The 14,107-nt window shown below is 48.3% G+C and overlaps 1 protein-coding gene across 2 annotated transcripts in view; it reads right to left on the reverse strand.

The window, feature by feature from the left end:
• Positions 1-2,439: 2,439 nt before the first annotated feature.
• The window catches only part of INTS9 (integrator complex subunit 9), a 61,780-nt gene continuing 50,112 nt past the window's right edge, over positions 2,440-14,107 (reverse strand). For both annotated transcript variants that reach the window (XM_032103586.1, XM_032103585.1), the window contains exons 15-17: positions 5,875-5,973; positions 4,769-4,906; positions 2,440-3,854 (exon numbers count right to left, since the gene is read on the reverse strand). In XM_032103586.1, coding sequence (XP_031959477.1) covers positions 3,678-3,854; positions 4,769-4,906; positions 5,875-5,973 — 414 coding nt within the window. In that variant the 3' untranslated portion in view covers positions 2,440-3,677. The remainder of the gene's footprint in view (positions 3,855-4,768; positions 4,907-5,874; positions 5,974-14,107) is intronic.

Genomic DNA, 14,107 nt, shown 5'->3' on the forward strand with positions numbered 1-14,107 from the left:
AAACCCCAAAGGATTTTAGTCCTGGAGGGAGAAGGTGGATGCTCAGCCTCCCAAATGCCTGGCATCCCTCCCCAAAATACTGCAGGGAGGCAGGGCCATCACTGGCAGGGAAGGGCACAGAATTCCTCACTGCAGGATCCCGGCTTGGCTGCAGCAGTGGATGCTGGTTTGGGATCTGGCTCCCAAACAAACCCAGCAGCATCTTGGACACAGACTCAGCTGGAGCCAATTTCCTCCTGAGGTTTTTCCTGAGATAAAAATCTCCTGATCAATAATTTTTCCTGCAGTAACTGCTGTGTGTGGTGAGAGCAGCCACAGCTCCAGTTCCATTTCCCTGCTTCCCCATGTGAGTACCTTGGGATGAGGAAATAGAAGCAATAAATTCCGTTAATAATTCATTCCCTGCTCCCAGGGGGAGGGCAGGGTGAAGTGGATTACACTCCACTCCTCTGCCCTACAAAGTGCCCTCGATTTTCCCTTTTGGATGATGCACTCCTCGATAAAAAGCAATTTCACTGGAATTGCTCCCGTTCTGCCCAGCAGTGCCATGAAAGCCACCAGCTCCTGCTGGAGCCCAGGGAAGGACCTGCTGCCCCTTCCCAGGACCTGCCCCTTTCATGGTCTTCAAGGGATGAGTTCAAGGGATCCTTGAGGGATGGGGTCCCAGCCCATGGATCCTCAAGCACTGGGGTCACAGCCCATGGATCCTCAAGGGATGGGGTCCCAGCCCATGGATCCTCAAGCACTGGGGTCACAGTCCATGGATCCTCAAGGGATTGGGGTCCCAGCCCATGGATCCTCAAGCACTGGGGTCACAGCCCATGGATCCTCAAGGGATGGGGTCCCAGCCCATGGATCCTCAAGGGATTGGGGTCCCAGCCCATGGATCCTCAAGCACTGGGGTCACAGTTCATGGATCCTCAAGGGATTGGGGTCACAGTTCATGGATCCTCAAGCACTGGGGTCACAGTCCATGGATCCTCAAGGGATTGGGGTCCCAGCCCATGGATCCTCAAGGGATGGGGTCCCAGTTCATCGATCCTTGAGGGACTGGGTCACAGTCCATGGATCCTCAAGGGATGGGGTCCCAGTTCATGGCTCCCAGGTGACAGCTCCCAGGTGAATGGGACGTGTCAGATCCCACCTTTCCCACCACGAGCCTGCCCAGGCCGTGATGTGCAGCCAATCCAGCCAATCCCAAATTCCTCTTCTCTCATTCCCACTCCTCCCAAAGGCTGAGCTGCTGGTGAGGCACAGATCCAGCATCTTGCTCCCACTTCCCTCTGCTCCTCACATCCAGGTGCCCACGGAGGTGACAGATCCCAGTGACAGTGACCGAGCCCGGGCAGGGGCCTGGCATTAATTGACCTGGTCCAGTTGTTTTTCTTGGGTCTCACACTAACGGAGAGAAAACACAATCAACTCCTCTGCCCCCAGGAACAGCTGCTCCCTAGGAGCCATCCCAGAGCAGAAAGCTGATTTTAATCTTTCCTCCCCATTATTCCAGTGGAAGCACAGGGCTGGGAAGTCACTGGGAATTAATCTCTTGCCACACACCCCACTACTTGTGTTTAATGAGGGGAGCAGTGGAGAGAAGCCGGAGCAGCCCAGGGCAGGGTGTGGGATCCAGGGAATGGGGATGGCCGAGGCATGAGGAACCACATGGGGGCCAAGGGGATTTCTTTTCCTTTCTGGAAGAAAGAGAGTGAAACCAGGAACCTTGGCTGTTCTTTGCCCATTAAATTGGGAATTTCTGGATAAAGCCTGGATTGCATCCATGGTATTCCAGCTCCCTGGGCTGCCATGGTTCCCTCTGCAGGACTGACCCAGCCCGAAGAAACGCTGTTTGTTTTTCTCTCTCTGTGCAGAAGGAACAAGCACTTCTTTTTCCAGTTTAATTAGGATTTCTCATTAAAGAATTCCCCTCCCAGCATGTTTGTTTCTCCAGCAGGCACAACCTGAATATAACAAAACAATCCACTCTCAGCTGCTGGACCGATGGAGCAAGGAGAAGTTTTCCTACTCAAAATGACAGGAAGAAGAATATGAAAGCTTTTAATTTGTACTTTTTCCCCCGAGGAGGGTGGGAAGGCCTTGGGAATGTGAAAAGGAAGGTGCTGGAGCAGTGGGATCAGTGCTGGAGCTGAGGCAACCAGCAGAAAGATGAGCTTATCCACAGCCTCTGTGGGGTGGGAATAATCCCTCTGGAGTTTATGAAAGTGAAATGATCCCAGTTCTTTTACTCTGTTTTTAAGGGATGCTAAAGCAGCAAACCTGCAAATCCTGATGAGGATTGAATTCCTCTGCCCCAAGTTTTTATCACATTGATGACACCATCCCTCACACACTCGTGGCACCCACGGAATAAAGGTGTGGATGCTGGCACAATCCAACAATCCAGCTTGGCCAATCCAACACAAATCCATCATGGGAACTAAATGGGATTTGGACACTGCAAAGAGATTTTATTACAGAGCTGCTTCCACGGCCTCCATGTCCCCAAAGGGATGAACTGGAGGAGCAGCTTTATTTCCCAAAGGTGTTGGGACAAGGATGTGGAAAGGGCATGGAGAGGCTTTTATAAACCATGGGAGTCTCACTTTTTATAAACTTTGGCAGTCTCACTCTGCTCTTTATTTTTTAACACCAAATAAATACAAAACAATCCAATAAAAAATGAACAACAGTAAATCTGAGAAATGGGTCCCCTTTAAAAGCATTACTACTGACTAAGGTCAGACCCCAAATACGTGATTTGGGGAGGGAAAAGCCTCCCCAGCTCTGCAGCACAGATGGCTTTGGATAAATGACTCAGAGTTCCATCCAGGATTTGGGATGGGGGGGGCTGCAAGGACAAGTTTTTGGAAGGTAGGAACAAGAGGCACTTCAATCTCAAAAGGTTTTTTATGAGCTCTAGCGATTTTCCTACTTTATGGACTTCCCCAAGTGTCTTCCTGAGGTGTTTCCTCCACTGCTGATGGAGGAACCCAGGAGGAACCAGCTTGAGTGAGGAGCCTGGAGCTCCATGGACAGATCTGGATGTCACAGGTGAGGCTGCAGCATCAATAAACACTTAAATTCCTACAGGATAAAGCTTTTCCAAAGTGCCTCTGCTCATGCAGGGAATGGCCAGGCTCTTCCCACGGTTCTCCATGTCCACCAGACCCCCTTTTTCCATTTTTATTTATACAATCTTTGCCTCACCAGCTCTCTCCTCCTCGTGTGGCAGTGAAGGACATGTGAGCAACAGGCAGGGAATGGGATCTGGGGACTGGGAAGAAGCAGTGGGAGGGGAAAGGTCGTTGTTTCAATATTCCCACAGAGTTCTGTCAGGTGAAGGACTGGGGCAGACACTGCTGAGGGACACAGAGGAGCAGCAGATCCCCCTGATGCTGTAAATAAACACTCCAGTTATTTACTCTGCAGCTTCTATCTCCTGTAAGATTCCCAGCTCCCGATTTTACACAGCAGGAATCTCCTCCAAAGTATTCCAAAACAGGTTAAAAATAAGATTTAAAAAATAGATAGATATGAAAAATACTCCCTTGCTCCTCCACAAAGGGAAGGTGATTTCTGGTCTCTCTGAATCACAGAATTCTCTCTCTCTCTCTCCTTGGGCAGCTCCAAGTTCTGCTGCTCCAGGCTCTCTCCTTGCAGAGTCTCCTGATGTCCATGAGCTAAAACTTCTGCAGGAATTTGAGCACCAGGTCCCGCAGTTTGACCCTCAGGGGCTCGTCATTATCACAGATGATGTGGGTGGAGTCCTCCTCCAGCTGGATCAGGGTCTCTGCCTCCTGCAGCAGCACAATGTGGCCCTTGGCTGTGTCCTCCACCTTCACGTCGCTGAAGCCATGCTGGAATTGGGGTGGGAAGGAGGGAGAGAGGGAAGTCAGCACAGCTCAGGAAAACTGAGAGAGAGGAGAGACCAGAGCACAGGGATAGGAGGGAATTTCATGGAATCCCAGCATGGTTTGGGTGGGAAGGGACCTCAAAGCTCACCCAGTGCCACTCCCTGCCACGGGCAGGGACACCTCCCACTATCCCAGGTTGCTCCAAGCCCTGTCCAACCTGGCCTTGGACACTGCCAGGGATCCAGGGACAGCCACAGCTTCTCTGGGCACCCTGTGCCAGGGCCTCTCCACTCTCACAGGGAAGAATTCCTTCCCAATATCCCATCCATCCCTGCTCTCTGGCAGTGGAAAGCCATTCCCTGTGTCCTGTCCCTCCATCCCTTGTCCCAAGTCCATATCTGGCTCTCCTGGAGCCCCTTTAGGCCCTGGAATGCTGCAATCCTGCCCTTTTCCCTGCTAATTTTCTCCAAGAAGTCTTGCAGGTGAGAACAAGAGCAGCAACCAAATTTCTGCAGCTTCCCCAGGAGGCTCCTCCACCAGTGGAGGCATTTCCAGGATCTGTTCTTCCCTCTGTTACCTTCTCACAAATCTTGTAGAAATTTAAAAGCTTTTGAGACTCCCTCAGCCGCTGAATCCAAAACTTCTGTGAGGCAAATCCCTCACCCAAAAGCTCTGCTTCCATGGGAAACAGGAGTAGATCAGTGACGTGAAGCCCCCGTATCAGGACACGGCTCCACAGGGGACAATTCCCTCTATTCTGAAGTGCAGGGGCATCCTGGAGCACTTTGGGAACTCACTGGCCTTTTCTCCATTTCAAGTTACACTAAAATCATCTCCCCTCTCTCTGCTACCAAAGCAGCACATCTGAGATGAGCAGGAGTCTGCAGGAATCCCACCTCCCACCGAAGACTCCTCACCTTTTCCAGAGTCTGCACAAACTGGTCCACGGGGATGGAGCCACTCAGCAACGGCTTCAAAGATTTGCACTCGGGCACATCATCACTCACCCGCTTCCTCTTCTTGCTGGCAGGAGGTTGGGGAGGTTTTGGAGGGAGCTGATGGATGAGAAGGAAAAAAATCCCACCCTAAAGGATGCCGCAGGTTGGGAAACGGGCAAATTCAGAGCAAGCAACTACTCAGGGAATGAGAATGTGGCTTAGCTCCAGCCATTTATGAGGACTCTGGCATTTTAAGCCCAGGTCTAAGTTTATTTGGCAGCAGGAATGAGTGGAGAAGAGAGCAAATGGACAACAGCAGCCTCAGACCAATTCCACTGCAGCACTTCGATGTTTCCACTGCTGCTGAGGGTTTCCAGGGAAGCAGCTTGGGAAGAGGAGGGCAGCCTGTCTGCTGTGCTCAGAAATCCTCACCAACCTTCATGCCCCTGACATTTCCACACTGGGCTCTCTGCCCAAGTGTCCTGGGCCCAGCCAGCTCTGCTGCCCAGTGTGGGAAGGGCTGTTCAGTGAGGCCCTGAAGGCTCATGGATCTGAGAGAGAAGGGACCAGGGCAGCCACTGCAGCTGAGCAGGTCCCTGGACATCAGCTCCTCCTGCAGAGCGCTCACGCCAGGAATTCCAGTGCCAGCCTGAAGGGATGGCAGGAAGGGAGTGCACAGGGATTTACAGGGATGTACAACTTCCAGGCAATGGAAGGCAGATAGTCCCTTCCCAAGTCTGATGTCCCAGGTCATCTCTCTCCTCTAACCCTTGGTCCTGAGAGGTTGACTGATGCTGTTCCTGACTATGGCAGAGAGCAGGATGATTTGTAGCCTCTCTTCAGGAATTATCTCACTTCCCCTTTTATCTCAGCCAGGCACACGGCCAAGGAAAAGAGAGCAGAGAGATTTATTTGCATCCCACTCCCTGCCCCGGGTGTCATTCCTCACTCGCACACGCCAGGGCAGAGCCTCTGCCAAGGGCTCTGCTCCGGTGGGAAGGAGCTGTAGGAGGGGCTCCTGGGGTCCTGGATGGCAGGAAAAGCCAGAGTAAGGATATTTTTCTCCCTTTCCCATTAGACTGTACCTGCAGCACGTGCTTGTTGTCCTTAGTATGCAGCACAGCAGAAACTGTTGCCAAGGAAATACCAGGCTTGATCTCCAAGGGCACGAGGGAATCTGCAAGCTGAAGCAAACGGAGATTTTGTTCAGCACTTGATCAGCTCGAAACGTGCACGAACCCAGCTGTGAGATAAATCAGCAGCATGGTATTTTTAAACATGGGCTAATGAACTGTAAACACAAAGCCACTGATAGACTGAGAGCTCCTCGGACCTGCCCAGCCTCCTTCCAGCTCCCAAAATTATGGATTTCACACCGTGAGCAGAGCAGCACGAGGTCTGCAGGAACCAGGGCTGGTCTCAAAAACCGTAATAAGCACAGAGAACCCTTGTGTGAAAGGACAACTGCTTCATTAATAATTATAGTCAGTAAAACTCATGGTCTAATCCAGCATTATGATGTTTGTTATGCTGATGGACAATGAAAAATCAAAATGAGTTTCCTTCCAGTTCCTGACTGCAGAGTATCTGGAATAAAAAGAGTTTGTCCTTAAAACCCCAATGTTTTCAATCAACCCACTGTTGATTAGTTTGAAATTATTCCAACAATGCTGCACAAAACCCTTTCCACTGCCTTTTATGTAAGTCTTCCCTGAAAGACATAAAATTTAGTCTTGGCTTGGAGTTTGGATCCAACACTGCTGGCAGTGCCTGGAGTGGGCAGCATGGCACCTGGTGGGACCAGTGGAAGTTGGCCAGCTGGGAAGCAACTCCTCCAGCCACTTTTCCAAAGGAATCCTGATGAAAACAGTGCTCACAAATGGAGAGAATTATTCTCTTTTTCCCTCCAAGGGAATTCAAGGTGCCAGGATGCCAAATCCCTTTGCCACCTAAGCACTGAGAGGGTTTTTCTGTTAGCTTCGATGGTGGCAAAGTTCAGCTCCTTTTAGTAACTTCTGAAAACCTCACCTGCCACTGTTAAAGCTGCAGGAACGTTTTGAGAGCAGCTCCTTGGAATAAAGCAGTTGCTGTGTTGGAAAAACACAGGTTGCATTAAAAACCCCTAGATTTTGTCTGTATTCAGACTTGGTGAATCCTAGAAATCCAAATTTGCTGGAGCAATTCAGCTTGCTGTTACTCTGGGACTCTGTTCATGATCTTTAAAGCAGGCAATTTGAATACAGACTTTACGGTTTGTTGTTGAAGGCAAAGAGAATGAAAATATAATGACAATCATTGCTTCAGATTTCTCCTGGGACCTAAAAATAGCAGCACTTGCAGCAGTGAGTTCTGCTGCCTTCCCAGTGGTCGAAGGCACTTTCCATTCCCACCACCTGCCTGAGGAGGATCGATAAAAATGGGCTCTGATGAAGAGCAAAATGACAAATCCTGTACAGAGAAAGATCCTTAAGGAACAGGGAGTTGCTTGGAACCAAAGTCTTCTCCTGCCACTCAAGTGTTTTGCTATTAACATTTCTGCAGGTTTTAAACAGGCTAAATAACAACACTTGGATTATTTACAGTCAGAAAGACAGTAGGACAGACATTAATTTTTATTTCGTCCCCAGCTCACAGCCCTCTCCATGTGGCAGCCAATCCTTTTATTATAGAAACTCAGTGACCCAAACCAAAAAGGTCATTTAATCACATCCAGTAATTCACCCACCAAGGCCAGGCTACACTGCTCCACTCCTTTCAACTGACCTCCTGCACACACAAATCACAGAACTCCTCCAAAACGCTGGATTAAAGAGACCCTTTTCACAGAGGCAGCAAGTCTTGTCTGAACTCCAAGCTATGGCAACTCCACTGTTTCCCCTCATGAGTGGTTTCAAACTTTAATTCTCCTGGCAGGCAGGAAGCCGTGTCTCATTTCAAGGCTGAATTTGTCCAACTTGCAGTGGCTGGCTCTTGTAGTGCCTTTGTGTGTGAGATTGAAAAGCCCCCCACCATGCAGGAATAAATCAGTCTTCCTTCCAGTCATTATCCTGAGCCCCATGTCACATGCTGGCACCAGGAAAGCCACCAGGGCAGGGACACTGAGATCTAACACCACATTAATCAGTCCCTTGCCCATGGATGAGCACTTAGGGTAAATCTGGGGGGGATGTGTGCACTGTGTGTTTCAGTTTTTAGCTTGGGATGTTCTCCTGTGATCAGAGCTGTCTGCCCATGCTAAACCAGAAGAAAGATATTTTTACCATTAAGTCCTTCCTGTAGGATTGCATTTTCCACCCCAAAAGGGGATTTGACACACACCCTGTGAGCACAAACACTGCTGTTGGCCAAACTACAGCTGTTGATAAAGAAGAACTTAAGACTCTTAAGTCTTTACTAAAGACTTCAACGGGGACAACTCCTCGTAGGTTTGTCTTCATTCACCAGCCAAAAATCCTCTTGTTGGCACTGAGGGGCTAAACAACCACTGAGGATAGGACCTGAAACTCCACAGCAAAAATAAAACAAGGCTGAATAATCAGTGAACAAAATCAGGGCAGGACCAGACTTTCAGCACACGTGGTCTTGGTCCTGGGGAGGATTCTCCCAGGGACCAGACATGCTGGATGTACAACAGGATTTTAACATCCCAGCTGCAGTAATTTCTTCTTAGATTTTTGGGACACCTCCCCAAGCTCCTCCCTTCTCCCTCTTTACCTCTGGCTTACACTGGAGAAGATGCAGGAAGGCTGGCCCAGCCCAGAGAGGCAAAGTTGGGGCTGAGTCAGGTGAGCTGGATATGGAGAACAAGCAGGAGCACAGCAAACTGACCAGCAATTAAAATCCCCTGAACTTTTAGGATCTGAAATCACTGATGTGTACATTAGATGATAGCATGTGTACTTAGAAAGGGACCCAGCTGGGTCATTGCATCATTAAACACATCATTAAATGTGTTTTCCAGATTTTCAAACTGCATTAAATGTGGGCTCTCTGCATTAGAGGTGGGATCAAACCACAGAAACACACGGGAAACCCTGAACTGTGGATTTCTCTGGCAGTCCTGAGGTGGGGAAAGTACTGGTTAAAGGAAAGAGATTCCCAGGCAACTCCTGGGCTGCTGCTGCAATTCCTGAAGGGTCAGCCTTGAGTCTACTCCCAGTTTTTATTAGTGACCTCAGGACAGAACGAGGAGGAGTGTTCAGAAAGTCCCACTGAAGTTTGTAGGGCACCTTTAACAGAAAGAAAGACCAGGCTATGAGAGAAGAAAAACTCAAAGACCTCAAGAACTGGAGTGAGAAAACCAAGATGAAATTCAATAGCACAAAATGAAGGCCAGGGACGGGGCTAATACAGAGAATTTCTGCTGAGGGCTGGCAGCTGCTGCAAAGGACAGAGGTGAAGGGTTCAGGTTTATTAGTCCATCCCAGGAGAGTCACAAATGTGACATGGCCACAGAAAGCTAAATGCAAGCCCAGAAAATATCAGGTAATTCTCTCTGAGATGAGCTATTGCTCGTACATTGGGCCTGGCAAGATTTCAACTGAACTACCTGTAAATTGTGGGTAATTTCAGTTCAAGTATGAGATTCTGAAGGGTAGATTAGGGCAGGAGGAGCTGTCTTGTAAGAGGAAGCTAAATATCATGGCTTGTTTAGCCTGGCAAAAAAAGAAAGCCAAAGGGAGAATTTGATTATTCTACATAAACACCACAGGGAAAATACCAACAAAAGGGAAAATGTATTTATGCTAAAACATGATGTTAAGAATAAATGTGTGTAGGCCAGCAGTGACTATGTGTAGGCTGGAAATAAGGATGTTTCTGGCCATCAGGGACAGTGGGGGTTTGAACAGCATCTACTGGGAACAGCAAGGGCAGAAGTCTCTGCAATTTGAAGTCTCACATTTTTTTGAGGCACATTATGATCACTGTTGGTAACTGCAGCTGGGTTCTGGCCACGTAAGCCCTGAAGGCACTTCCATTTCTAGGTGGAATTATGGATACAGCCTTGGAGCTTGCTGGGCATGAAGCAATTCCCACCCAGATCCCAGCCCCTAAATAGGATGGAATTTGTAAGCGACAGAAATATCCCCTGCCAAGTACTAGAGAAGCCCGAAGATTTTAAGATCTGCCTGACTTCAGAGAAAGCCCTGGAGGTCACACCTGCAGAGGTTTTTACAGTAACTACTCCTCAGCAAAACCTGAATGGAGAACCTGCCTCATCCTCCATCCCTCCACTCCCCTGCTCCTCACACACCCCAAACCCAGCTTCTGGGTGCAGAAAAGCATCTTCCCAGCGTACCTTCAACAGGACAAAAATTGCTTCAAGGCTGTGCAGTCGCCTTTTCACATGCAGGGAGGATCTGTAGAGTCAGTTTTGTAACAGAACTAAAAACGTGGTCTTTGTGCCATGTCACTTAAATTTGGATGGTGGTGTCAGGAGAGAAGGATAATTTCCATCCCCTCCTATGTCTTCTTATCCCTTAATTTTTAAAGTAATTTAGTTATTAATGAATTATTTAAGTACGAGGAGCTCTGATGGCCAGGCCCTTGTAACCACACACAGGAGGAGTCTCCAACAGACCCAGCCGTGGTTTTACACCCCCTGCTAAACCAGGGGCCAAGTGCAGGAATTCTGTAACTGTCAGATCCTTTAGAGGCACCAAAGAATGTGGGGTCGAGCACATGGGGTGAAGAGGGAATTGAAATGTGCCTGTGGATTCACGAGCAGCAGGCACAGGGAACAAGGCACAGGCATGCTGCAGGCAGGATGGGAATTGGGGAACTTTGCTAATGAGACCTAAAGGAACAAAGGCTTTTCCACCAGAGAACATCCCGGAGTGAAGGGCATCTGTAGAATCATTAGTGGGTGATCTGAGTCACGTCTTGTCAGGCTTTCAGCCTCACATTTGACACAATCCAAGGGTTTTAATTCAGTTGTTGAGTTAACCCCAACTTAACAGAGCTGTCACTCGCTGGGGGTCTCCCACAGCTCTCTCTGGAGCGGATTTTAAAGTCTCATTAACTTCAGTGGATAAAGAATCGTGCCATAAATACTAAAGCTTTTGCTATTATCACTTGCAAATGCCCAGATCTTGGCTTTGGGCTTCCACAGAGCCAACATCCAGTGAAGAAATAGAAGAAGCACACGGTACAGTCTGCAGTTTTGAGCAATGAATTAAAGCTCTTCCTTTCCATGTGCATGTTCCATGTGCAACTGCTGGACCAGGGCTCCAGATCAGCAGGAGGAACCTCATCCCCAAAACCTGGAAACCAAATCAGAAAGACACCAACCAACCACCAGGGAATAACCCTGGGTGGGATTCCAAGCAACAGAACTAACTCTAACCATTCAGTACTAACTCTAACCACTGCCTCTTTGCCAATCCTGAGCCAAAAATGCAGTTTAAGGAGTATTTAAGGAGTGTAATGAAGTAGATTTATGGCTGTTTAATGAAGCTCTTCCCCAGGAGCCTGGGAGCAGGCAGGGAACAGTTGTTTGAGGAATTTACAAAAGGATGGTGGAAAACAGAACCAGCAGAAGCAGAAATTAGGCTTGGATTTGAATGAAAAACGACAGGTAGGGGAAGCAAGGACATGAAATATCTTCAAAGTAAAGGCAGTAAAGCTTGCAGATGCAAGAGATGAGTCATTTGAAAGATATAAAAATGGCATAAATCAAAATATTCAAAATATAGTAACCATTTTATGGGTCAGAATGTCAAGTCAGGATGGGATGTTGTTGTTGAAGCTGACTGGGAAGAGGGAGATGAGTGCCTGGCTAGAAGAGTGTTATCTTACAGCCAGCCATCAAAAATGAAAGGGAAAACAAACCTAGACATTAATGTAGGCAGGCAAAGGCAGGCTGGGAGCAGAAAAGCAGATCTGAGTTCCATCTAACTAAATAGGACAACCTGTGGATAAAACCAACCACAGAAAAGGTACAGCAACAAAAAAAAAAGGCAAAGAGAATGAAGGATAATACATTCCAAGCCCACAGAAGAGGGGAAGAGGGAGGAGAACTCTCTCAGGCTGAACGGCCCGGAGAGAAAGGACACCAGAGTGAGGTGGGAGACATTTTTAAGGAGAAAATAGAGGCTGCACTCTTTTCCTTTGTGTAAGGAAAGGTTGGTAAAAGCTGGGAAAGAGCAGTTTTGGTGGAACGTCAAAAGGCGAGGTCCAACTCGCAGAGAGACTCCAGGCAATTCTGCAGTGAGCTGGGAGCTGGGGCAGGGCTGAGCAGCAGAAGCAAACAGGTTTTATTTCACTGACTTTTCGTGAGGCTGAGGCACATTGAGCCAAGGGGGAAGAGTCAGGGACAAAGGAACACGGAGGTCAGACACTGGATAATGCGGGGGCACCAAAATGAGCTGAGGGTGGGAAGAAGGACAGAATTCAAAACTCCTTAGTCCCTGAAACACAGAAGGAAGTTGGAAAGGTGAGGTGAAAGCAAGGAAAAGAAGTCAAGATGAAAGCTCCTCAATTATAACGGCTGTTTTTCTAATTCTTCTCTGCAGTGGTTTCTGATGATTTCACTTTGTGTCAGGCTGTGCCTTGCACACTGACACTCTCCTGGCTGGACTGTGTCCTGAAGAACTGACAATTTGAGTGTTTTAAAAGCACAGAGCCCTCAGTGAAGTGTCTGCTGCCGGCACCGAGTGATCCGCACCATTGTTCAGCTGTAATTAAACTGGAGGCACTTTATTTGCCCAGACACTGCTGTTTAATTTTATCTGTTTGCTCCAGAAAGTGTTTTCCATTTTCCCACCTTTCTCCTGTGAGCAGACAATGCCTAACCAATTTCTAAGAAGCTGTCTTTTTTATTATTATTATATATTTCTTTTTTGAAAGTGAAAAGCAGATGCTGAGAAGAACAAATTATTGAAAGTGTAAAGGTTTTTGCACAATCCCTGGGAGAGCCATTCCAGCCTGATGCCTTGGGACTGTTAAAACCTCTCTCCAAACAAAAGCTGCTGTGAGTGTAAATCTCATTATGATACAACAGGCCTGCCTGCCCTGCCTTTGCTCCTTGGTGAAGTGTTTGAAATATAGACAAGGTCCAGCAGTAGAAGTAAATTTCCATTAGTCTGACAGGCCAGGATCTGAATCACTGCAAGTTTTGGGAAGGAAATTTCACTCTACCACAGCATCAGTCTGCACTGACTGGAGCCACGCTGAGCCAGCTCCTTGGTTCTCAAAAGCTGGAAGAATCCAGGCAGAACTTTGAGCTGGGAAAGGGGCTGGGGATGTCAGGAGAGGGCCCTGCTCAGGACTTCATTGCAACAGCCATTCTTTTATGAGACTTTCAGCTGTACTTCACACACAAATCCCAGCCCTGCAGCAGATCCAGCAATTACTGGTTTTTCCAGGGTGGATTTCATCATTCCATTTCGGTCTAACATGGTTTTGACAAATAACAAGCCATTGCAAGGTTTCTAGGAGCTATAGAACACCCTTTTCAATTGCCACTTGAGCCTTCACAGAACCCCAGGGCTTGTGGGAGCCCATATGAAACAAATGCCCTTTCCTTGCAGCACAGAAATTCCTATATATTCAGGAACCCTAAAGTACTGAAAAGGGAACATTAAGCAGCAAATACTCCCACACCAGGGAGCCCCATCCATCATGTCTGAAATCCGTCTTGCACAACCTACTCAGCAGAAGGGGAAGCTGCATCCAGTTTTTACCAGGACCATGTAGTTCCCTTAAAAAGGAGCAAGATCCTCTTTGGAAGATGATTTGCATATCTTGGAGCTGGGGAATGGCATCCCATTAACAGTCCTGAAGCACAGCCTTGCTCTCAGGAGTCTTTTCAGAAGCTACAGACCAAGCAGCTTTTGCAGTGAGTTGTGAAATGCAGCTTTGGAACCAGGGAAATCCCAGAACGGATCAGACTGGGAGGAACCTTAAATCTCATCCAGTTTTACCCCCTGCCATGGGCAGGGACACCTTCCCACTATCCCAGGCTGCTCCAAGCCCCGTCCAGCCTGGCCTTGGACACTTCCAGGGATCCAGGGGCAGCCACAGCTTCTCTGGGCAATCTGTGCCAGGGCCTTCCCACCCTCACAGGGAAGAATTTTTCCCCAATATCCCATCCATCCCTGCCCTCAGCCATTCCCTGTGTCCTGTCCCTCCATCCCCTGTCCAAAGTCCCTCTTCAGCTCTCCTGTATTCCTCCTTCAAGTACTGAAAGGTCATTCCAGAGCCTTCTCTTCTTAGGCTGAACAAGCAGCCTGAAGAATCCCTGGATATGGAAAATCATGAGATATTTCTCCTCCCTGAGCATGGATAGCTCTGAAATTAGGACTCCTGTGTGAATAT

Source organism: Corvus moneduloides, chromosome 3 (assembly GCF_009650955.1).
Source record: "Corvus moneduloides isolate bCorMon1 chromosome 3, bCorMon1.pri, whole genome shotgun sequence".
Taxonomy (NCBI): domain Eukaryota; kingdom Metazoa; phylum Chordata; class Aves; order Passeriformes; family Corvidae; genus Corvus; species Corvus moneduloides.